General features: G+C 40.9%; 1 protein-coding gene across 1 annotated transcript in view; it reads right to left on the reverse strand.

Annotated features, from left to right (window-relative positions):
* Positions 1–26893, reverse strand: part of LOC141754572 (uncharacterized) — a 99486-nt gene that overhangs the window by 26843 nt on the left and 45750 nt on the right. Inside the window, exons 2-3 of the mRNA XM_074613715.1 lie at positions 8413–8478; positions 7769–7797 (exon numbers count right to left, since the gene is read on the reverse strand). Of these exons, the coding sequence (XP_074469816.1) occupies positions 7769–7797; positions 8413–8478 (95 nt within the window). The remainder of the gene's footprint in view (positions 1–7768; positions 7798–8412; positions 8479–26893) is intronic.

A 26893-nucleotide genomic window follows, 5' to 3' on the forward strand; every position in this document is an offset into this window, starting at 1 on the left:
TATGAGAGGAGCTCTATCACATAACACTGCTACTGTATGAGAGGAGCTCTATCACATAACACTGCTACTGTATGAGGAGCTCTATCACATAACACTGCTACTGTATGAGAGGAGCTCTATCACATAACACTGCTACTGTACAGGAGGAGATCCATCACATAACACTGCTACTGTATGAGAGGAGATCTATCACATAACACTGCTACTGTACGGAGGAGATCCATCACATAACACTGCTACTGTATGAGGAGCTCTATCACATAACACTGCTACTGAATGAGGAGATCCATCACATAACACTGCTACTGTATGAGGAGCTCTATCACATAACACTGCTACTGTATGAGGAGCTCTATCACATAACACTGCTACTGAATGAGGAGATCCATCACATAACACTGCTACTGTACGGGAGGAGCTCTATCACATAACACTGCTACTGTATGAGAAGCTCTATCACATAACACTGCTACTGTACGGGAGGAGCTCTATCACATAACACTGCTACTGTATGAGGAGCTCTATCACATAACACTGCTACTGTATGAGGAGCTCTATCACATAACACTGCTACTGAATGAGGAGATCCATCACATAACACTGCTACTGTACGGGAGGAGCTCTATCACATAACACTGCTACTGTATGAGAAGCTCTATCACATAACACTGCTACTGTACGGGAGGAGCTCTATCACATAACACTGCTACTGTATGAGGAGCTCTATCACATAACACTGCTACTGTATGAGAGGAGCTCTATCACATAACACTGCTACTGTATGAGAGGAGCTCTATCACATAACACTGCTACTGTATGAGGAGCTCTATCACATAACACTGCTACTGTATGAGAGGAGCTCTATCACATAACACTGCTACTGTACAGGAGGAGATCCATCACATAACACTGCTACTGTATGAGAGGAGATCTATCACATAACACTGCTACTGTACGGAGGAGATCCATCACATAACACTGCTACTGTATGAGGAGCTCTATCACATAACACTGCTACTGAATGAGGAGATCCATCACATAACACTGCTACTGTATGAGGAGCTCTATCACATAACACTGCTACTGTATGAGGAGCTCTATCACATAACACTGCTACTGAATGAGGAGATCCATCACATAACACTGCTACTGTACGGGAGGAGCTCTATCACATAACACTGCTACTGTACGGGAGGAGCTCTATCACATAACACTGCTACTGTATGAGGAGCTCTATCACATAACACTGCTACTGTATGAGAGGAGCTCTATCACATAACACTGCTACTGTATGAGAGGAGCTCTATCACATAACACTGCTACTGTATGAGGAGCTCTATCACATAACACTGCTACTGTATGAGAGGAGCTCTATCACATAACACTGCTACTGTATGAGAGGAGCTCTATCACATAACACTGCTACTGTATGAGGAGCTCTATCACATAACACTGCTACTGTATGAGAGGAGCTCTATCACATAACACTGCTACTGTATGAGAGGAGCTCTATCACATAACACTGCTACTGTATGAGGAGCTCTATCACATAACACTGCTACTGTATGAGAGGAGCTCTATCACATAACACTGTTACTGTATGAGGAGCTCTATCACATAACACTGTTACTGTATGAGGAGATCCATCACATAACACTGCTACTGTATGAGGAGCTCTATCACATAACAATGCTACTGTATGAGGAGCTCTATCACATAACAATGCTACTGTATGAGGAGCTCTATCACATAACAATGCTACTATATGAGGAGCTCTATCACATAACACTGTTACTGTATGAGGAGCTCTATCACATAACACTGCTACTGTATGAGGAGCTCTATCACATAACACTGCTACTGTATGAGGAGCTCTATCACATAACACTGCTACTGTATGAGAGGAGCTCTATCACATAACACTGTTACTGTATGAGGAGCTCTATCACATAACACTGCTACTGTATGAGAGGAGCTCTATCACATAACACTGCTACTGTATGAGGAGCTCTATCACATAACACTGCTACTGTATGAAAGGAGCTCTATCACATAACACTGTTACTGTATGAGGAGATCCATCACATAACACTGCTACTGTATGAGGAGCTCTATCACGTAACAATGCTACTGTATGAGGAGCTCTAACACATAACACTGCTACTGTATGAGAGTAGCTCTATCACATAACACTGTTACTGTATGAGGAGCTCTATCACATAACACTGCTACTGTATGAGAGGAGCTCTATCACATAACACTGCTACTGTATGAGGAGCTCTATCACATAACACTGCTACTGTATGAAAGGAGCTCTATCACATAACACTGTTACTGTATGAGGAGATCCATCACATAACACTGCTACTGTATGAGGAGCTCTATCACGTAACAATGCTACTGTATGAGGAGCTCTAACACATAACAATGCTACTGTATGAGGAGCTCTATCACATAACACTGCTAATGTATGAGGAGCTCTATCACATAACAATGCTACTGTATGAGGAGCTCTATCACATAACACTGCTACTGTATGAGAGGAGCTCTATCACATAACACTGCTACTGTATGAGGAGCTCTATCACATAACACTGCTACTGTATGAGGAGCTCTATCACATAACACTGCTACTGTATGAGGAGCTCTATCACATAACACTGCTACTGTATGAGGAGCTCTATCACATAACACTGCTACTGTATGAGAGGAGCTCTATCACATAACACTGCTGCTGTATGAGGAGCTCTATCACATAACACTGCTACTGTATGAGAGGAGCTCTATCACATAACACTGTTACTGTATGAGGAGCTCTATCACATAACACTGCTACTGTATGAGAGGAGCTCTATCACATAACACTGCTACTGTATGAGGAGCTATATCACATAACACTGCTACTGTATGAGGAGCTCTATCACATAACACTGCTACTGTATGAGAGGAGCTCTATCACATAACACTGCTACTGTATGAGGAGCTCTATCACATAACACTGCTACTGTATGAGGAGCTCTATCACATAACACTGCTACTGTATGAGGAGCTCTATCACATAACACTGCTACTGTATGAGAGGAGCTCTATCACATAACACTGTTACTGTATGAGGAGCTCTATCACATAACACTGCTACTGTATGAGAGGAGCTCTATCACATAACACTGCTACTGTATGAGGAGCTCTATCACATAACACTGCTACTGTATGAAAGGAGCTCTATCACATAACACTGTTACTGTATGAGGAGATCCATCACATAACACTGCTACTGTATGAGGAGCTCTATCACGTAACAATGCTACTGTATGAGGAGCTCTAACACATAACAATGCTACTGTATGAGGAGCTCTATCACATAACACTGCTACTGTATGAGGAGCTCTATCACATAACACTGCTACTGTATGAGAGGAGCTCTATCACATAACACTGTTACTGTACGAGGAGCTCTATCACATAACACTGCTACTGTATGAGAGGAGCTCTATCACATAACACTGCTACTGTACGAGGAGCTCTATCACATAACACTGCTACTGTATGAAAGGAGCTCTATCACATAACACTGTTACTGTATGAGGAGATCCATCACATAACACTGCTACTGTATGAGGAGCTCTATCACGTAACAATGCTACTGTATGAGGAGCTTTATCACATAACAATGCTACTGTATGAGAGGAGCTCTATCACATAACACTGTTACTGTATGAGGAGCTCTATCACATAACACTGCTACTGTATGAGGAGCTCTATCACATAACAATGCTACTGTATGAGGAGCTCTATCACATAACACTGCTACTGTATGAGGAGCTCTATCACATAACACTGCTACTGTATGAGAGGAGCTCTATCACATAACACTGCTACTGTATGAGAGGAGCTCTATCACATAACACTGCTACTGTATGAGAGGAGCTCTATCACATAACACTGTTACTGTATGAGAGGAGCTCTATCACATAACACTGTTACTGTATGAGGAGCTCTATCACATAACACTGCTACTGTATGAGAGGAGCTCTATCACATAACACTGTTACTGTATGAGGAGATCCATCACATAACACTGCTACTGTATGAGGAGCTCTATCACATAACAATGCTACTGTATGAGGAGCTCTATCACATAACAATGCTACTGTATGAGGAGCTCTATCACATAACACTGCTACTGTATGAGGAGCTCTATCACATAACAATGCTACTGTATGAGAGGAGCTCTATCACATAACACTGTTACTGTATGAGGAGCTCTATCACATAACACTGCTACTGTATGAGGAGCTCTATCACATAACAATGCTACTGTATGAGGAGCTCTATCACATAACACTGCTACTGTATGAGGAGCTCTATCACATAACACTGCTACTGTATGAGGAGCTCTATCACATAACACTGCTACTGTATGAGAGGAGCTCTATCACATAACACTGCTACTGTATGAGAGGAGCTCTATCACATAACACTGCTACTGTATGAGGAGCTCTATCACATAACACTGCTACTGTATGAGAGGAGCTCTATCACATAACACTGCTACTGTACAGGAGGAGATCCATCACATAACACTGCTACTGTATGAGAGGAGATCTATCACATAACACTGCTACTGTACGGAGGAGATCCATCACATAACACTGCTACTGTATGAGGAGCTCTATCACATAACACTGCTACTGAATGAGGAGATCCATCACATAACACTGCTACTGTATGAGGAGCTCTATCACATAACACTGCTACTGTATGAGGAGCTCTATCACATAACACTGCTACTGAATGAGGAGATCCATCACATAACACTGCTACTGTACGGGAGGAGCTCTATCACATAACACTGCTACTGTATGAGAAGCTCTATCACATAACACTGCTACTGTACGGGAGGAGCTCTATCACATAACACTGCTACTGTATGAGGAGCTCTATCACATAACACTGCTACTGTATGAGGAGCTCTATCACATAACACTGCTACTGAATGAGGAGATCCATCACATAACACTGCTACTGTACGGGAGGAGCTCTATCACATAACACTGCTACTGTATGAGAAGCTCTATCACATAACACTGCTACTGTACGGGAGGAGCTCTATCACATAACACTGCTACTGTATGAGGAGCTCTATCACATAACACTGCTACTGTATGAGAGGAGCTCTATCACATAACACTGCTACTGTATGAGAGGAGCTCTATCACATAACACTGCTACTGTATGAGGAGCTCTATCACATAACACTGCTACTGTATGAGAGGAGCTCTATCACATAACACTGCTACTGTACAGGAGGAGATCCATCACATAACACTGCTACTGTATGAGAGGAGATCTATCACATAACACTGCTACTGTACGGAGGAGATCCATCACATAACACTGCTACTGTATGAGGAGCTCTATCACATAACACTGCTACTGAATGAGGAGATCCATCACATAACACTGCTACTGTATGAGGAGCTCTATCACATAACACTGCTACTGTATGAGGAGCTCTATCACATAACACTGCTACTGAATGAGGAGATCCATCACATAACACTGCTACTGTACGGGAGGAGCTCTATCACATAACACTGCTACTGTATGAGAAGCTCTATCACATAACACTGCTACTGTACGGGAGGAGCTCTATCACATAACACTCCTACTGTATGAGGAGCTCTATCACATAACACTGCTACTGTATGAGAGGAGCTCTATCACATAACACTGCTACTGTATGAGAGGAGCTCAATCACATAACACTGCTACTGTATGAGGAGCTCTATCACATAACACTGCTACTGTATGAGAGGAGCTCTATCACATAACACTGCTACTGTATGAGAGGAGCTCTATCACATAACACTGCTACTGTACAGGAGGAGATCCATCACATAACACTGCTACTGTATGAGAGGAGATCTATCACATAACACTGCTACTGTACGGAGGAGATCCATCACATAACACTGCTACTGTATGAGGAGCTCTATCACATAACACTGCTACTGAATGAGGAGATCCATCACATAACACTGCTACTGTATGAGGAGCTCTATCACATAACACTGCTACTGTATGAGGAGCTCTATCACATAACACTGCTACTGAATGAGGAGATCCATCACATAACACTGCTACTGTACGGGAGGAGCTCTATCACATAACACTGCTACTGTATGAGAAGCTCTATCACATAACACTGCTACTGTACGGGAGGAGCTCTATCACATAACACTGCTACTGTATGAGGAGCTCTATCACATAACACTGCTACTGTATGAGAGGAGCTCTATCACATAACACTGCTACTGTATGAGAAGCTCTATCAGATAACACTGCTACTGTACGGGAGGAGCTCTATCACATAACACTGCTACTGTATGAGGAGCTCTATCACATAACACTGCTACTGTATGAGGAGCTCTATCACATAACACTGCTACTGTACGGGAGGAGCTCTATCACATAACACTGCTACTGTATGAGAGGAGCTCTATCACATAACACTGCTACTGTATGAGAGGAGCTCTATCACATAACACTGCTACTGTATGAGGAGATCCATCACATAACACTGCTACTGTAGGAGAGGAGCTCTATCACATAACACTGCTACTGTATGAGGAGATCCATCACATAACACTGCTACTGTAGGAGAGGAGCTCTATCACATAACACCAATAAGGTTCTGTAGCTCATAAGAAGTTAGTAGTAGTTCATTTTAATATTGATGTTCACGATCATGTGGCAGGATTTGAAGTAGGGATGCACCGATCCGACTTTTTCAGTCCCGATACAGATAGTGATACCTGGACTTTGGGTATCGGCCGATACCGAGTACCGATCTGATACCAGTGTTTAATTAATCAGCTGTATGCCTCACTGTGTGGAAGTGACTGGGATCATTCTTTATGTGTCAGGCTTGACTTAAACATTGCTTTCCAAACTTAAAACGTAAAACAAAATGCAATCAATAACTGCATAGATATAAATTTACAGAATTGTATTTTTTAATATTAAAATAATAAATCATACAACAGCAACTTGGTAAAAGAATCTTCAAAATTAAGAAGAATTACAATTCAAGTGTAAAACTTTTCAGCGCAGTGACAAATTGGTCAAAACTTAAACAGGACTTTAAATTCCAGTATATAATGTATATATTATATAAACCTAAAGTTGAATTGAACAGATTGGCCCCACTGTCACCAATACCCGATCCAGCTATGTGAGTCAGTACCGGCCCGGTATCCCGAATTTGAAGTATATTTTTCTACCCACTAAAATCAAATCACTGATTGATTAATGAAAAGATAAGTAACATTAAATATTATTGTGATGATTTGATGCAGATAGTGTTGCTGTGGTTAATTAATTTATCTATACATTTACTGTACTGAGATCATTTACATAATAACCAATTATTCTATCTATCTGTTAGATTTGTTCTGGAGCTCAGCATCTAAGAATTTCACAACCATACACTTGTACTGTGTACGCTTGTTTATGTGACAATAAAACTGGATTTACTTTAGAGACAAAAAGCAAAGTTCATAAAACACAGTGCTACGCTTATTTTATTCACAATGACTCTTTCCAAGACTGTAGCTACTCTTCTTCTTCTTCTTTTTCTTATTATTGTTATTATTATTATTATTGTTATTATTATTATTATTATTATTATTATTATTATTATTATTATTATTATTATTATTATTATTATTATTGTCAGTGTTAAGAATAAAAGTAAAAAACCAACCTGGTCATCAGGGCTGTTTCTGTCAGAGTCTGAAACACAGAGGGAGCGCTTATTAGACAGAGTGTGTATATGTATACTGTGTGTGTGTGTGTGTGTGTGTGTGTGTGTGTGTGTGTGTGTGTGTGTGTGGGTGTGTGGGTGTGTGTGTGGGTGTGTATTTATATTATGTGTGTGTGTGTGTGTGTGTGTGTGTGTGTGTGTGTGTGTGTGTGTGTGTGTGTGTGTGTGTGTGTGTGTGTATGTATATGTATACTATGTGTGTGTTTGTGTGTATATGTATACTATGTGTGTGTGTGTGTGTGTGTATATGTATATTATGTGTGTGTGTGTGTGTGTGTGTGTGTGTGTGTGTGTGTATATGTATACTTTGTGTGTGTGTGTGTGTGTGTGTGTGTGTATATGTATACTATGTGTGTGTGTGTGTGTGTGTGTGTGTGTGTGAGTGTTCACTGGGTTGTAGAAATTGTATAATATCAATAACTTAAAGGATGTAACGTCACGCAAAAACAGAGGAAACTGCTCAGATTAATTCCCGTTTCTCACTGAATTGAAATATGATGATTGAAAATGTGTAAATAAAACGTCATTATTATTCATATCTTGACATACTATATATAAATGTGTGTGTGTGTGCGTGTGTGTACCTGAACTGTCCCCTGGATACTCAGCCCCAGGCTTCTCCTCCTCTGCTGCTTTAGACATCCTGATATCTGCAAGAAACACATACACACACACACACACACACACATCAGAGAGGGTTAAGGGAAATAATAGTGGTTCATAAGGCGATGCTACGTAGTTGGAGAAGCAGAGAGGGTTGTTGTTCAAATTCCTGGCCGACGCCGAAACACACTCTCGCTACCGTCCAGGTGCCCTTGAAACATTTGACCACCATGCGGTATGTCACGAGAGGAAGACTGGGTACACGCTGCAACACACAGACACACAGACACACACACACACACACACACACACACACACACACACACACACACACACACACACACACACACACTCTAATGCTGATAAATCAGGAGGACAGACAGACAGAAAGACAGACAGACAGACAGACAGACAGTTTCTCAGCTTTTATTGTGAAATAAAAACAAATGCTGCATCTTTTCATCCCAGTAGCAGTGAAAGCGTTACTGACTGAAAAAATTACGAATCCTGAATAAAACGCTAATAAACAAAATAATGTTATCTGTTTTTAACATAGTTAATTATTTCCTTATTTGCAATAACTCCAAGCATTTTAATAATCATAACTTGCATAATGTTTGAACTTGTCCCCTCTGGTAGGCGCTACACAACACTAACAACCAGACACAAGAACAGTTCCTTCCGTCAGGCCGTTGCTCGGATGAACACTTAATCAGTCATACACCGTCAATAACCCTCCAACACTAAAATATCCACTGCTGCTGTTATGGATAATGATTTGACAGTTTAAATATTTTAATATGTACATATCATCTGTCACTGTCAGTATAAATCCTACATGCTGTACATGCAGTATGTAGACATGTATACATGTACATACTGTATATAATGCAGCCCATATGTATCCATTCACTATTTATTTCTTTGTACTATTTGTATCGTTTACAACTTGACTTGACTTGTATAGACGTTTTTTTTCTTATGTTATTGTTGGTCATTGGTGCTTTTTATATATATATTTATATACACCTATTTTTCACAGTCCTGTTTATTATTTGTCTTTATTTGTCCAGCTTTATTGTCCTCGTCCCTAGCTGCTATTTCTAATTCTGTGTAAGTACACTAAGAGAGATGGAAAAACAAAGTTCAATTCCTAACTCCTTGTATGAGCACAAATACTTGGCCAATAAAGGTGATTCTGATTACATATGAATATTTCAAATGCACATTGCATTAAGCCTATAGTTGCGCAGTAGTATATTTCATAATTTCATATTCCACTCAATTTGGTAACAAATTGAAATGGTAGGAATTCTTTTGATCCCCTTAAAAGCTAGTTTCAACAAAAAAAAGGTGCAGTTCAGAGTCAAACTACTAAATATATACATACAATGAAATATATATATATATATATATATACGTATATATATATATGTACGTATATATATATATATACGTACATATATATATATATTTAATTTTTCAATGAGAATCGACTGACTTTCGAGTTTTAACATTTTAGTCAAGTTTAGTAATTACTGTGTGAAATGAAAAGATAAAGAAACACACACACACTCTGTCCCTGTCCTCACACTCATCTGCTGCTGGTTCTCTTTCACCATTCAGAGACACGAACAAACACTTGATAGTGTCTGAATGAGAGGTCAGTCCTACAGTACTTCCTCTGTCTGAGTGTCTGGATGCTGGTGAGTCTCTGGTGAATCTCGCTATATTTGCAGGTCAAAGTTCAAACCGAGATCAATGCTGTCAGGAATAGGGAGCAAATTCTGGTGTGACTGCAACAAATAATTGCAAGCAGTAAACTATTTGTAAAAGTGTACTTATCTGGAGTATTGTTGAAGTGCATATGATATAGCTACTTTCCTGACTGTGATAATAATCTTATTACTCCAGTATTGGTAAAATCCAAAATACATCTCCGTCGAGATAAACAAAAAAACAAATATGCTCTACTTAGTTCCTAAAAAGAAGATACCATGCAGTTTTCTACTCTGCATTTCATCCTGTTTTCCTTAAATACAACCTGCAAACAACCGAGAGAAAACCCTGATAAGCAAAAACTCACTTGACCAACAAAAGTGATGATACCATCCTCTACTGTAGCCCTTTAAATGTGAACTTTATTGACCCAGGATGTGGGACTGGGATTAAGAATCAGCTTTTCGTGGCAGACATCATGCTAACTACCCTCGCTGTACCTCCTGTTTGTGGTCACTTCTGGGACTGCAGCAGTTAATTGGTTGAGGAGGACCGACGCCAGAAGAACTGCTACCTGAGCACCAGACATTACTCAGCACTACCGCCGCCGCCATCTTGGAGAAACTCCTTCACCAACCCCCTCGCTACGCTCTTAACTTCTGTCTATCTTGTGCTTTTATGACTCATTTTCCCTCTTCAGCTCAGGACTTTTGCCAAAAACGGCTCATCTATGGCGCCGGCTCAACAAGAGCAGAGAAAACACGGTAAAAAAAAAATAAGCTGTGTGTGATTTAGTGCACACGTTCTGTCTGCATGAGGTGCATGTGTCTGACAGGAGGCTGAAGCTGTGGAAATAATCAAAGTACACCTGATAAAACCACAGCTAGCATCCTCTACCCTTCTCCTCTTCTTCCTCGCTGTAATTACAACTACAGCCTCTGTCCTGCTGCTTCACTGCCTCCTTTATACCCTATGGAGGACACATGCACACGCACACGCACACGCACACACACACATTCAGGAAAAGCCACATTTTGTGTATGATATAGGAAATGTGAGACGAGGAAAGAATAAATACTTGAAAACAAAAGAAGAAGAAGGGCTTACTGCAAATTATATATAAGCTTGGTGTGTGTGTGTGTGTGTGTGTGTGTGTGTGTGTGTGTGTGTGTGTGTGGTAATCTTATCATCAGGGTCACAGACAAGTTCAAGGAGTGATGAGAAGGTGGAAAGGAAGGATGGAGCAGGATAAAGGTGTAGGAGAAAGAGAGACAAAGAGGAAAGAGATGGAGCAGCGGAAGGACGGAAAACATTTAGAATCAGAGGAAAAAAAGGGAAAGATTATATTTTAGAAAAAATGAAAATGAAAGAAAAAAGACGAGAGAAGAAAATATTTGTGCACTGAAGATGAGATGCAAACTTTATCACATACTTCTCTTTTTCTCTCTTTTCAGTTTATTGACTTCATTCTTTTTTCTTCTCTATAATAATACCGGGAGTGTCGTAGAAGTTAACGCGATAATAACGCCACTAATTTCTTTAATGCAACTTGACATTTTTAGGTTGTAGTGGGCTCAGTTTTAAAGTTAGAGTGAAGATATCATATGAAACTAAAAAACCTAATGAATCCATCCATACCAACCAGGTCATACTAGCTTGTCGTGAAGAAAGTTAAATAACGCTTCAAAGTTGGGCTAAGGAAAGGGTCAAACTGGAATGTCCATTTTCAAAGGGGTCCCTTGACCTCTGACCTCCAGATCAGTGAATATAAATGGGTTCTATGGGTACCCACAAGTCTCCCCTTTACAGACATGCCCACTTTATGATAATCACATGCAGTTTGGGGCAAGTCATAGTCAAGTCAGCACACTGACACACTGACAGCTGTTGTTTCCTGTTGGGCTGCAGTTTACCATGTTATGATTGGAGCATATTGTTTTATGCTAGATGCAGTACCTGTGAGGGTTTCTGGACAATATCTGTCATTGTTTTGTGTTGTTCATTGATTTCCAATAATAAATATATACAACAGATAAAAAATGTGTGATTAATGTGCAATAAATGGATGATTAACTATTTTAATTGATTTACAGCCCTAAATAATACACATGAATGTTGAGCTTGGTTGTAATTCCTCACCAATATTAGCTATTAAAACAAGGTCATAATTGTTCTTTGTTCAGTATGAGTAGAAAGTAGCTGATGGCAGCTTGTGACATATTTATTCATTCATTTGATTTGTCTTATACGTCAGAAGCCTCCATCAATAAACTAAATGGAAATAATTGTTTGTAAGTCTGAGATAAAAAATGCATGAATCAAAATCCACCTGCATTATTAGAATGAAAAGGGAAATCCATTTCTCTTTAAGGCCTGAGTAAACCCTAAGTTAGTGGAGGGCTGCAGTTACGTAACACAGCCAGATGGTGGCAGCACCCTCCTGGAAATGCTGAGCCACAACTATGAGTGTGTGTGTGTGTGTGTGTGTGTGTGTGTGTGTGTGTGTGTGTGTGTGTGTGTGTGTGTGTGTTGTACTCAGCACCTTACACAGTAACAAGTCATCTGAATCCTTTAAGTAAAATAACTGGGTGGTGGAGGGTGTGAAAGGCTGCAGTCACAGGTACGTTGAGACATAAATAAACTAAACTAAAACTGTAATCAGATTCTCTAGACACTAATCTCTCAGATGGAAAGATGATTCAAAATACAGAAACATTTTAAATAGGCATTTTATGCTGTACCAGGTCCTCCTTGGTTACAAACACAATTCACTTCTGTGACCTCCAGCATCAAATCATCTTCTTTATTAGGTCATTAGTTGTCGGCATCAAATAACCAAAAAAACACATCGAACCCTATGTTTTAAAAATATTCAGTTATTAACTTTTCTTCATATTGAATTAACTAAGCTGTATTTTACACACACAGATGTACTGTATTTACAGTTCTACTAACCTCATATATGAGTGTCTGTGGCAACATTCAGCTAAAATAGTGAGTAATAAGGAAAATGGTCTACTGTATTATTACTACTACACCAACATTAGATCTACTACTATACTACTACTACACCAACATTAGATCTACTACTATACTACTACTACACCAACATTAGATCTACTACTATACTAATACTACACCAACATTAGATCTACTACTATATTACTACTACACCAACATTAGATCTACTACTATACTAATACTACACCAACATTAGATCTACTACTATACTACTACTACACCAACATTAGATCTACTACTATACTACTACTACACCAACATTAGATCTACTACTATACTAATACTACACCAACATTAGATCTACTACTATACTAATACTACACCAACATTAGATCTACTACTATACTAATACTACACCAACATTAGATCTACTACTATACTACTACTACACCAACATTAGATCTACTACTATACTACTACTACTACACCAACATTAGATCTACTACTATACTAATACTACACCAACATTAGATCTACTACTATACTAATACTACACCAACATTAGATCTACTACTATACTACTACTACTACTACACCAACATTAGATCTACTACTATACTAATACTACACCAACATTAGATCTACTACTATACTACTACTACTACACCAACATTAGATCTACTACTATACTACTACTACACCAACATTAGATCTACTACTATACTACTACTACTACACCAACATTAGATCTACTACTATACTAATACTACACCAACATTAGATCTACTACTATACTAATACTACACCAACATTAGATCTACTACTATACTACTACTACTACACCAACATTAGATCTACTACTATACTAATACTACACCAACATTAGATCTACTACTATACTACTACTACTACACCAACATTAGATCTACTACTATACTAATACTACACCAACATTAGATCTACTACTATACTACTACTACACCAACATTAGATCTACTACTATACTAATACTACACCAACATTAGATCTACTACTATACTACTACTACACCAACATTAGATCTACTACTATACTACTACTACACCAACATTAGATCTACTACTATACTAATACTACACCAACATTAGATGTACTACTATACTAATACTACACCAACATTAGATCTACTAATAATACTAATACTACACCAACATTAGATGTACTACTATACTAATACTACACCAACATTAGATGTACTACTGCAGCTTCTACTACAGGTACTGATAGAACCAATGCCAGCTATTATAAAAACTACCACTGGCAAATAAAAACCTTTCCACTATTTACTATAATGTTGGATCCATTTCATCCAGACATGGGGTTAAATGTAACACGCACACACACGCACACACGCACGCACGTACACACGCACACACGCACGCACGTACACACGCACACACACACACACACACACACACACACACACACACACACACACACACACACACACACACACACACACGTTATTATTGCCGACTCCTTTATCCTCTCAGCATATGAAGGGAGGGATCCCATAAAATCATTTTATCATCCCCCCCGCTCCCTCCATCATAACGCCTCAACTGCCCCTAACCCCTCTGGCCATGGGGCCTTTCAACCCCCACCCCCCTTCCACCACAACCACCTCATACAGTATATGCTAACAAATCAAACACAACAAACCCCCAAATGTCACAGATGTCCAGTACATATGAAGTTAGATTTTCTCTGAACCAAACTATTTTTTTTTCTATAAAAGTGTGTTTGCCCACAATTCTTTGATTTTAACAATTTATCTATTTTTATTTCAGTGTCAAATTTCTTTCCAAGTTCCAGTGACCACCGTCCTAACCGCTCCTCCACCCCGGGGCAGGTTGACAGCCGCAGCCGCTCGCATGGAGATCCCCCCCCCCTACCCACCCTCACTACTCTACTCATCCTATCAGTGCTAATAGCGTAGAGTGAGAGAGGGAGAGAGAGAGAGAAGGAGAGAGGGAGAAAGGGAGAGAGGGCAGATGATGTATTTGTCTTCTGCGGTTGGCCAGCCTGCGTGTGTGTGTGTGTGTGTGTGTGTGTGTGTGTGTTAGAGGGGGAAAGAAGGGGTGTAGGGTCACTGTCAGGGAATTAGAAAAGGGAGAGAGAGAGACGGGGAGGCGTGGGGGGGTAGGATGGCTGGAGGGGTCCTAAACTCACCCCCTTCCCTCCCCCTTTTTGCCCACCCACCCCGCCTCGGTCACGCCTGTCAGGGGCCAGTGACAGACGGCGCGTGGGTTTCTGTGTGTGTGTGTGTGTTTGAGGGGAGGGTGTTAGTGTGTGTGTGTGTGTGTGTGTGGGGGGGGGGGGGGGGGGGGGTTGCCTGGCGCTGTTTGGCGTGTGGATGTCAGAGGTCAGGCACATGGTCTCGGCCACCTCGCGCCTCGCAGTGACACACACACACACACACACACACACAAGCTGCCTTTCCCACCTGTCTCCTGTCACATTCACTACCAAACAAACACACACACACACGCGCAGCGTCAACGAGCAAATCTGCAGCTGCTTTAATGAGGAGATATTTCAAATCAGCCATGAAACTGAAACAAGAAACTAAACTAAAAGCAGTAAAAGCTGCAGTGAGATATTTAGTCTCACACAAAGTTACACTGTAAAAAGGGAAACTGCTCTTTTTTAACTTTGATCAGTTAGTTTCTAATATACTACTGTAATATGTTTTAAGCCTGCAACTAACAATTATTTGTATTGTTGGTTATTTTCTCGATTAATTGTTTAGCTTATAAAATATTTAAAAAATGTGGGGGAAAAAATGCTTTTTTTAAATTTCTCCAAGCCAACAGTCCAAAACCTAAATATATTCAATTTACTGTCATATAAGGCAAAGAAAAGCACCGAGTCCTCACATTTGAGAAACTGGAATCAGAAAATATTTGGCATATTTGCTTGAAAAATGACAAACAATTGAAATAATCGTTGCAGCTCTAATTCTGTTAGATATTACGCAGTAAAGAGGAACTGGAAAGACTGAAGAGTCATTTGAATCTGCGTGTTGAACATTATAAGTCATTATGTAGCAAAAAAGCTCTCAGTTCAACAATTATTTAAGGGTGAATGATTATGATTTGAATTACTATGAAGCTTCAACAACAACTACCTTTAGTCAAACAACCGTGTTGTGTCACAACAGTGTTAAAATACAAATCAAAAGAGCTATCAGTTCTCAACTCTTAAACAACACTTTGTTCTTCCGTGTTAAGACCTCTGAGTGCCTTAAAAGTTACTCCAACTTAATTCTTATAAAGTCACAGATGAAACTAGAATGGCACTCGGAGCGCGCAGACCTCCGCCAACTCATGACTTTAAAGACGGATCACAGCTCCCAGCTGGCGGTACCGTGAGGCGGTCGGCTTATTATTAACACGGTGTGTTTCCGTGTAACATGTCGGTGGATGCCTCTCTCATTCAGCAGCCTTGTTGTGTCTCCACACAAGAAGGAGGCGGGGTCACGCGTCATCAACGTGGCATCAGCTACACTGCGCATGTGTTATACCCTGTGGTCTTAATGCTCAGGCTGATCGGAATCAATCCAAAAATTCCTGAATCTGGATCATGATCCGGATCGCCACCAAAATCTAATGGATTGTTCTCTGTGCTACACTCCACCCTCCAAAAGATTTCATTCAAATCCATCACGAACTTTTGGAGTAATCCTGCTAATAGACAGACAAACAAACAAACAAACAAACCAACCAACGCGGGTGAAAACATAACCTTCTTCCTCCTTCCTATGCCTTCGGCCTTGGCGGAGGTAATAAAATATTTGCAAAAACTAAAAAAAAAAAAAAAAAGACTTTGGACCTAACTGACCCAAAATTGAGGAAACAGTTGTGAATGAAGCATCTTTAAAAAGTTTCACATTTGCATCTCTTTTTCTGCCCCATTTGATTCAACACAACACATGTGAGAAGAGGACAGTGTGTATTATGTCTCATTTTAATGACCATCACACCAGCTGAAAACAAAGAACAGAGCTGTGGATCTGTGCTGCATCTAATGAGAATCTATTCTGCTTTGGATGAGAAGAGAAGATGCTGCATATATAAGGTCGACTGTAGCGGCATTAAGTCATCCACGTTGAATCCATAAGCAGAGAAATTATACTTCCAAATGATGTCACCCTACTGCGTATACTTTATTTCATATTCTCTACTGTAGGTTTACACAGCTGTAGTTACTGTTAACAGGGTTCACAAAGTGTTGGGTATTTATGTGGTTGAAGAGCATATTTTGCCTCAAATATATATGTTTTATACTACAAAAGAAGAGATGAAAATATGTTTTCTTTTTGATATTGACACTAGGACTGGGCGACACGTAGAAAATCAAATATCACAATATTTTTTTACCGAATACCTCGATATTGATATTTACACAATGAGATTTTTGATAAATAATCATCAGTAATGTGGATATAATGACTAAGTAAAAGACAAATTGACAAATAACAGAAAAGCTAGAAGAGTCTGCTAAGTTCAGAAAATGACATAACTTTACTGTAAAACCAGGAAAAGACAACACTTATGCCATATTACCATATCCAAAATCTAAGACGATATCCAGTCTCATATCACGATATCGATAAAATACCGATATATTGTCCCGCCCTAATCGACACACAACATGATGTGACCCTTGTGAACATGTTCACACAGTTAAACTCTGATAATAAGACAATTGTTCCTGATTTCTCTAAAGGGAAGTGAATACTGGGTGTTTAGTGCTGCAGTCTGTGCTCCTGCCTTCACCCCTCTACTGAAGAATGATCCGCTCTCTGTCCGGCCCGGGTTTAATAAGTCCTCGCAGCAGCAGAGAAACACACTACTGGAATGCATGCAGTCACTTTCCAATACAAACCAAGATTTGTTTTAGATTATTGGTGAGCATATTTGGCTATTTGACACTAAAACACTAGAAAACAGGAAGGACTGATAGTGATAGTGCAAACAGGTAGCCAGTTATTCCAGCATGCTAGCTGACTTGGTTGAGATCCACCTTCACGCTTCCTATTAGCATCCCTCCTCCTTCACTTTGTCCCTCACCTCCTACCTCTCTTTGTCCTCCACTCGGCCCACTCTTGATTTATTCTGATCTCTCTCTCATTTCCTCTCTTCCTCTTCTCCCTCAGCTATAATACGACCATCTCGCTTGAACTTCTCTCTAACCTCCCCCTCCTTCCATCTCTACCTGTTTTCCTTCCCTTAATTCCTCCACCTCTACAACATCCCATCTCTCTCACATCCTCACCTTCTATAGTTTGTTTTTATTATTCATACTAGGGCTGTCCATTGATAAAAATATTCAATCGCAATTAATCTCATGATTGTACATAGTTAATAACCAGTAATCGCAAATTAATCGCATATTTTTTATCTGTTTAAAATGAACCTTAAAGAGAGATTTGTCAAGTATTTAATCCTCTTATCAACATGGGAGTGGGCAGATATGCTGCTTTATGCAAATGTATGTATATATTTATTATTGGAAATCAATTAACAACACAAAACAATGACAGATATTGTCCAGAAACCCTCACAGGTACTGCATTTAGTATAAAACAATATGCTCCAATCATAACATGGCAAACTGCAGCCCAACAGGCAACAACAGCTGTCAGTGTGTCAGTGTGCTGACTTGACTATGACTTGCCCCAAACTGCATGTGATTATCATAAAGTGGGCATGTCAGTAAAGGGGAGACTCGTGGGTACCCATAGAACCCATTTACATTCACTGATCTGGAGGTCAGAGGTCAAGGGACCCCTTTGAACATGGACATGACAGTTTTTCCTCGCCAAAATTTAACACAAGTTTGGAGTAAGTATAATTAGTTGAGAAATACACAAAAAATAGATATGTTACTTATGTGAATATACCTCATATTTATATATGTGAATCAACTCCATGGACATTGCTTGTAATGTGTGATTGGTTGACAAAAGCATTAGTTATCTTCTTACACTTCAAAATACAAGAAAGTGAAGAGCTGCTTTAGAAAATGACTTTTTTAAGGGTACATTTCCCTCGTTAGTCACAGATATTGTGACATATTGTAGTTGACTGTACTGCAAAAATATCACATATCTGGAGGTCAGAGGTCAAGGGACCCCTCTGAAAATAGCCATGACATTTTACCTCAGCAAAATTTTCCGTAAGTCTGGAGCGTTATTTAACCTCCTTCACGACAAGCTAGTATGACAAGGCTGGTACCAGGTGGGTTTTCTAGTTTCATATGATATAACAGCATCTTCTCTCTCCAGCTTTAAAACTGAGCCCGCTACAACCTGAAAATCGCAAGGTGCATTGATGCGTTAAAGAAAATGGTGGTGTTAAAAAAAATGTGCGTTAACGCGTTATCGTGTCAACTTTGACAGCCCTAATTCATAAATTTTGGATTTTGTACAAACGTGTTCTGAGCTGCTCTGGAAACAGATGAACACATTGGTGCAGATAATTCTCATTAGGTGGACCAAGAGAACGAGTTGGCCTTTGGCAGACTTAAGGGTCAGCAGACTGGTAACTAGCTCACCTTGACACTTGTTGTGGCTACACTACAGTGAGAGCAAACCTCTGCCGGGTCTCATGAAATAATGACTCCTTATAATGCAAATAACTGTGTACAAAAAGAGAAAGAAAAGAGAAAGGAGTTCTTTATGCAATATTCAGTGTATACTGCATTGATATGGAATTTGTGTTAAAGCTACAGCCTAAATTAAACTGATAATCTTCACATCACTCTTTTCCCACAATTTCAATTTCACAAATGTCTGTATTCTGTATTCTTATTTCAAGTTATTTTTCAGACTTTGAGTCTGCTTCCTGACGTTAGCCGCTTCCTGTCTTACCAACAGGCTTTTTCCACTGCTTCAGTCTGATGTTACTGCCATTAAGCTCCAATGTCCAACAAAAACACATGATCTTAAAACTCTAATTTGACTCCCTCTTTCCCTGTCTTCATCCCTTCATCCCGTTTCCATCTCTTCCTCTCTCCGTCTCCACCTTCCTCCCCCTCTCCTTCAGCAGTGGTCAGCCGCAGCGGTCATGGCACCGCTGGACAGCGCTCTGCTAGCACAGGACACACAGACTCGTTGCCAGGCAACAGCAATGAAAGATCACTGTGTGTGTGTGTGTGTGTGTGTGTGTGTGTGTGTACGCGTGTGTCCACATGTGTGCACAAGTGTATGTGTGTGTGTGCTTGTCTGCTCCTCACATGTTTGTGTGTGTACCTGTGAGAGTGTTAATCATTAAGAATAAACATGTTTCCCTGCCTGTAGCTCAGGTTTCAGCAGGAGGCAAACAAAGTGCTGCATGCTAATGTGTCTTCACTCATGTTTACAATTTAACAACAATATAATAATCATATTACGGGCCATATTCACATCATAGTCGTCTTATATGAAAAAAGGTGAAATCAGCATTAAGTTTGATTCACCGCACATTTCAGGGTTTTACAGCTGGCAAAGCTACAATATTAACATGAATAAGGAAATTTCACTTTCAATAGGTTGCCAAGAATATGGTTCATGGTTACACTTTCATATCAATACATAAGAACAAATATTTTCAGTGTTCCCTACAGAAATATCAACCACTTCCGGTTTTAAAAAGGCATAATATCTTCAGGACCTGTATGAACAAAACACACACACACAAAAATGAGGGCTGTCAAGATTAACACGATAATAACGTGTTTTAATTTGCTTTAACGCTACTAATTTATTTAACACATTAATGCAATCATATGAAACTAGTAAACCTGATGAATCCATCGGTACCAACCATGTCATACCAGCTTGTCGAGGAGGAGGTTAAATAACGCTCCAAACTTCATTTGCTAATTGTGTTTCATGGCCATTTTCAAAGGGCCCCCTTGACCTTAAGATATGTGAATGAAAATAGGTTCTACGGGTACCCACAAGTCTCCCCTCCCAGCTGCAGTTTGCCATGTTATGATTGGAGCATATTGTTTTATGCTAAATGCAGTACCTGTGAGGGTTTCTGGACAATATCTGTCATTGTTTTGTGTTGTTAATTGATTTACAATAATGAATATATACATACATTTGCATAAAGCAGCATATTTGTCCACTCCCGTGTTGATAAGAGTATTAAATACTTGACAAATCTCCCTTTAAGGTACATTTTGAACAGATAAAAAATGTGCAATTAATAGCAATTAAATATTTTAAATAACGATTGACAGCCCTAAAAAAAAGTATTATTTCAGTCGGTCTCACACAGACTTTCCTAACGCTGATCTGTAAGGTAATACTTGAGTCCTTCCGTTTTATGAGTGACTTGCTTCATGCATCTGTATACTGAGGAACCTGCAGTGTAACCGCTTCTCCTGAGTGAATGAGTAACGTTGTGAGTAAATGTTGTTTGTATGAGTTTATGCACAACTGTAGCGTGTATGTGTGAGTCAGAGACAGAGAGTGATTACATGAGTGTGTGTGTGTGTGCGGCTGTATGCATGTGTGTTCACGAGCATATGAACGTGCACGGGGGCGAGCGCTTTCCGAATATGTCTCCAGAGTGTTTATTATATCCGATACAGTACCTCTTTCTCGCACCACATATTTCTGTGCCGATCGATTCTTCTGACTCCCGACAAGACAATAATCGCACCGCACTCCCTCTCTCCTTCTCTCCACCATTATTACTGCCTTCCCCGAGGAGCGCAACGCAGGGATGGAGGGATGGAAACAGAGAAATAAAGGAAGGGAGCGCAAGGGGGAAGGAGGAAATGGCCACTGTGTGTTACTTCCCTTTTCCAGGATCTCTGCGCTGGGGGGCGTAAAGATGGAGGGAGAGAATGAGTGGCCGAGGGAGGAAGAGGGGGAGGTGGAAACACATGATCAAGAAAGATGAAGACAACGAGCAGATGCTGGAAATTTAGGGGATTTTAGGGGGATAATGGTGGAGGCTGGGAGACATGACAGAGATGGTTTCAAAGAGAGGAAACAAGGGGAGCAAAGAGACAGAAAATGGCAGGGGGAGTGATGGAGAGAACGGAGGAAGGATGGTGATGGGACAGTGGGGAAGACACATGAGAGGAGGGAGGAAAAACAAATGAGGAAAGAAGATGAAAACATACACTAGCAAATCACAAACAGGCAACAACAAAAACATTTAGGAATCTGGGGATAATGGCTGAAGGTGGAAAAAAATAACGAGGTGTGCTGAAAAAGAGAATTAGAGGGAAAAAATACCCCCAAAAAAGAAAAGCAAGGGTGGATAGGAAGAGCAGTGAATGGATGAGGAGAGGGATGCTGGGACAGTTAGTGAGGAACAGAGCAGAGGAAGGAAGTTAATGAGCAAAGATGGAGAAAAGGACTCATTTAGAACATGTGTGATAACGGCAATGAGAAAATAAAAACAGAAAGTGGACAAAAAGAGATGAAATGGACGGAGCACAGTGAACTGCAGTGTGACAGAGCGTCCTTGCAGGAAATAGCAGGAAGGAAAAAGATAGTGACAATTGGACTAACAAAGACACACAGCCTCGCCTTGATGGTGTGTGTGAGTGATTGGATGAGGAGGGAGGGGGCAGATTGTGTGCAACAGAGTCAATGACAAGATGAACAGACAGGGTGGACAGAAAGATGACCGAAAAATGAGACGAGACGGGTTCAAAACAGAGAAGAAAGAAAAAGGTCAGATAAAAGCCTCCGAGACCTAGAATCCAAGTTTCATGTCCCAAATAACGTGGACGTATCATCAATGTTGCCGCAGAACAGAAAAAAAAGACTCTTGAGGAAAATCATAAGAATAATTCCTCCTAAAATCAAACTTCGATTTGAAAACACTCCGTGATGATGAAAATGTTTTATTCCTGTGAACATTATTTCTGTCTCAAAACATGCACACATTTTCTTAGTGAATTTGCAAAAAAAAAACTGAAACAAAATCTGCTTAAAATGACAATAGAAATAAAAACAGGATCACATAGCGACAAAGACGGGTTGAAGACTGCTTTTCATTCTTATTTTGAGTTCAGATGCTTCAGTACTAAATCCTCCTTTTCAGCTTGACCACCACATTTATTCAACGGGGGCTGAAAGGATCTCATAAGTCCAGAGAAGGCAGAATTTTCTCCACCCGTAGAAGATCATATTATCCTTCAATTTGGAGTTATGAGGTTGTCATGTGACTGCGGGGATATTTATGTTCAGACTGTTTGGATTCGGGGTGAAAATCCCAGTAGTGTGTGTGTGAAAAAGCCCCCAGTCTAAAATCAACCTTTTTTCTTTCTGTTTTTCTGACGACTCTGATTCGGATTCAGGATCTGATCTGAGGTTCGATCGCTTACGCAGCGCTACAAGTGCAAACAAATGAATGAATGAATGGCTGAATGAGGTGTGTTGGAACTAGCCCGCCGTCCTCTCCTCCAGCCACGGATCCCGGTGATCTATGGTGCGTGCTGCGAGCCGTTAGACGGTTAGGTTTACAGGTTTATCGATTGGACCCGACTTAAATTGGCTCCCAATTAAACAGAGCGCTTATTTGACCTCTTTACCCCTTCCTGTCCTCTCCTTTCCTGTCCCGTTAAATACCCCCCCTCACCTCCATCTCCTCCTTATTCTCCCCACCTCCCTCGCACCGAGCTCCTCTCCATCGATACATCCATCTCTCGCTCAGTGTAATACCTCTACTCCCTTCCCCCCTTCGTCTACGGCCGTCACCCCATCCCCATTTTCTGTTACCAGCTCCTACCCCCCTCTATTTAAACCCCACTCTCTCTCCATCACCGCACAGCGCTGCCTTCGTTTCCCCTCGCCGTCCGTACCCCACCTTTCCCCAGATCTGATCTTTGCTCTGTTTCTCTCTTACACTTTCTCTCAGTCGATCCATCAATCTCTCCTTAAATAACAACGATGAATTATTAAGTGTATTTATTCAAACACCATTAATTATAAAATACAGGCAGCGTGTCAGTCTATTCGCTTTGGCTGAGGCCGATGTCAACAGGATGGGGAGGGAGAAGAAGAATAAGAAGAAGAAGAAGAAGAAGAAAAAGAGGTTGGAGGTATAGGAAAGGTGGAGGGTGAGGTGGTTAGGTTTGGAAATGGGGGAGAGAAAAAGAAGAAGAGGGAGGTGAAAAGATGAGGGAGGGGGGGGGGGTTAGGAAATTGGTGTGGCTAGCGGAACAGCTCCCCTCCCTCCCCACCTCCCCATCCCTCGCTCCCTCCTCAGCCTCCCTCCCTCCCTTCCCCGCTCTGCTTTGTATTCTGCGGAGATGACAGGGGGAAAGCTTTATTGCTCTGAGTTTGTATCGATCGGGGCCCCGCAGAGGGGGTAGCCAGACCCGCGCACACTGGAGGCCCTTTCGCAGAGGCCGCTGACTCCTGCCTACAGCTCCCGCCTCACCCCGCCCGCCCCACCTCGCACCAGCCAAACACACCCTTCCCTCTCCCATCTTTCTACCTCGCCTTCTTTTTCTCTCACTTTTTAAAATTGCGGGCTCCTTTTCTTGTTTTGAGAGGTCAAGAGACGAAGCGCGGCGGCTTTTATTTACCTGCGTGCAACATCAACGCACCCGAACACAGAAAACCTTGCACCGGCAACAGCGGAGTGTAAATGAGAGTGAATGAAAACATGATCTCTCTCGCAAAAGATTTTCCACACAAACACACAGAAGCAGAGGTGTTCGGTGGGAGCAGCAACACTCACATGAATACGCTCATATGTAGCAACATGAAGAAGTACACACACACATACACACACACATTGCCAAAACACAATCCCGGGCTGCGGGGCTGAGCTGCTGTCCTGACCAGTTGCATCAGAAATCCTTAATCTGGGAGCGTGACCGTCCTCAGTTCCAGCAGGCAGGGATCAGGACGCTCCGGGCAGATTCAGAATTTAAGGATAAGATGGGATGGGGATGCAGGTTCTGAAATCACCCCAAGGGACGGAGGGATGGGATGGAGCCAGGGATGAGAAGGGGTGTAGGGGGGAAGGTGAATGGAATGATTTTTCCCCCTCACTGTGCACCCAACTTCCCAGCATTCCTAGGGGCAGAGGGCCAATGGAGAAACACGGTCACCAATGAATTACATTTGGTTTTGTCCAAAGCAACGCAGTAGATCAAGAAGAAGCCTTTCAGAATAAGAACCTTGTACCACCTGATAGGGCTGGGAATCCATTCACCTACATACCGCAATTATTTCTTTTCGATTTGGAAATTAATTTTTTAACGCCAGAATCGATATATTTGCCTCGTTTGAGTCTATGTGGAGGTAGAAGGAAGGTAGCGCTTTTATTGTTGTATTCAGAGTAACGTGATGTCATATCTGTTCCGTATCCGTCACCAAAATGAACCGCAGTCGGCCGCAGCGAGCCAAAATGAAAAAGCAGAAAATGGCCTCCACGTGCACCCTCACATGTTAAATCCAGCGTGGTAAACACTACACATCCAGTAAAGGATGGAAACACTTTGGGTTTCACACATTGACAGGAAAAGCAGAGCTAGACATCACGGCTAAAGCTGCATGCTAACTCTGTCACGGACAGGAAACAATAACGTATCGCAGTAACATGCGGTCGAACCGGCATACTGACATTTATGTTCTCTGCATTGAAACGGCCCCGATGGAGCTGACCATGGATGGATAAAGAGAACGGAGCTGACAGGAGAGCTAGAGACCACCTTGAAGAAGTTAGAGGAAGTAGACACGTGTGACTACGTCGGGTTTTCAAAATAAGGTGTTAACAAAGAGAACTGTATTTACAAAATACATACAGTATACGGAAATAAGATTAGTTGGACTATATTCACCAGAAGTATAAAACATTACATGTCCCTTATAAATTCAAAATAAAATACTACCAATTTGTGAAGGAAATGTCTTTAATCTTTGATTTTTGGGTTGCTGGAAAAAAATGAATACATAATGTCTGATATACAGTATTTGACTTCAGGCCGTCTCTGACTACATACAGTACATGCTGAAAATCAAACATTTTTACTGTATTAATTTAGATATTTTCCAAAGTAAAAGTCCCTAGAAGTGATTCAACGTTTTCCCATGGTCCAGCGTTCAAAAAAGTCACAATAATTAAAAATCGCAACCCATATGGAATCGGTATCCAAGTATTGTGATAGTATGGAGTGAGGAGATAGGTGTATTGTCCTGGCCCTACCACCTGATGAAATAACACAAGTGTATTAAGTGAATTATCTTCCTCAGTAAAAGTTGTTTTAATAATCTACATGAAGCAAGTGGCCCCTTCTGATTGGTTGAGAATGATCCGAGATATCTTGGCGTACAAACAGCATTACCAACGTAGATTATTATAAAAAAAACAACAAAACAAATCACATGTTTTCCTTCAAGGCTTTCCCCAGAACATCTGGGATTCAAGCCTTCCAACTTTCCGGTCACTCGCCTGAATCTGTAACCCTCCCTCCCTCCGGCCACCGTCGCTGCCTTCCACTTAACAAACTCCATTTTGTTGAGGTGGGCTGAACGAATTGGCGAGCCAGCAATGGAGAGAGAAAGAGATAGATAGAGACGAAAAGGGAGAGAGAGAGAGAGAGATGGACGATTCGACGGCTGGAGGGAAGAATGGCTCAAGGCCACCCTGCTCTGGACCCCCCCACCCCCCTCCTCCTTCAACTCTTTCGCTCCAGAGTGGCTGTTATCTCTCTATTTTTACACTCCTTCCATCAACAGACCGCCCCAGACCCACTTATGTTCACTCACCA

This window comes from Sebastes fasciatus, chromosome 17 (genome assembly GCF_043250625.1).
Source record: "Sebastes fasciatus isolate fSebFas1 chromosome 17, fSebFas1.pri, whole genome shotgun sequence".
Lineage (NCBI taxonomy): Eukaryota > Metazoa > Chordata > Actinopteri > Perciformes > Sebastidae > Sebastes > Sebastes fasciatus.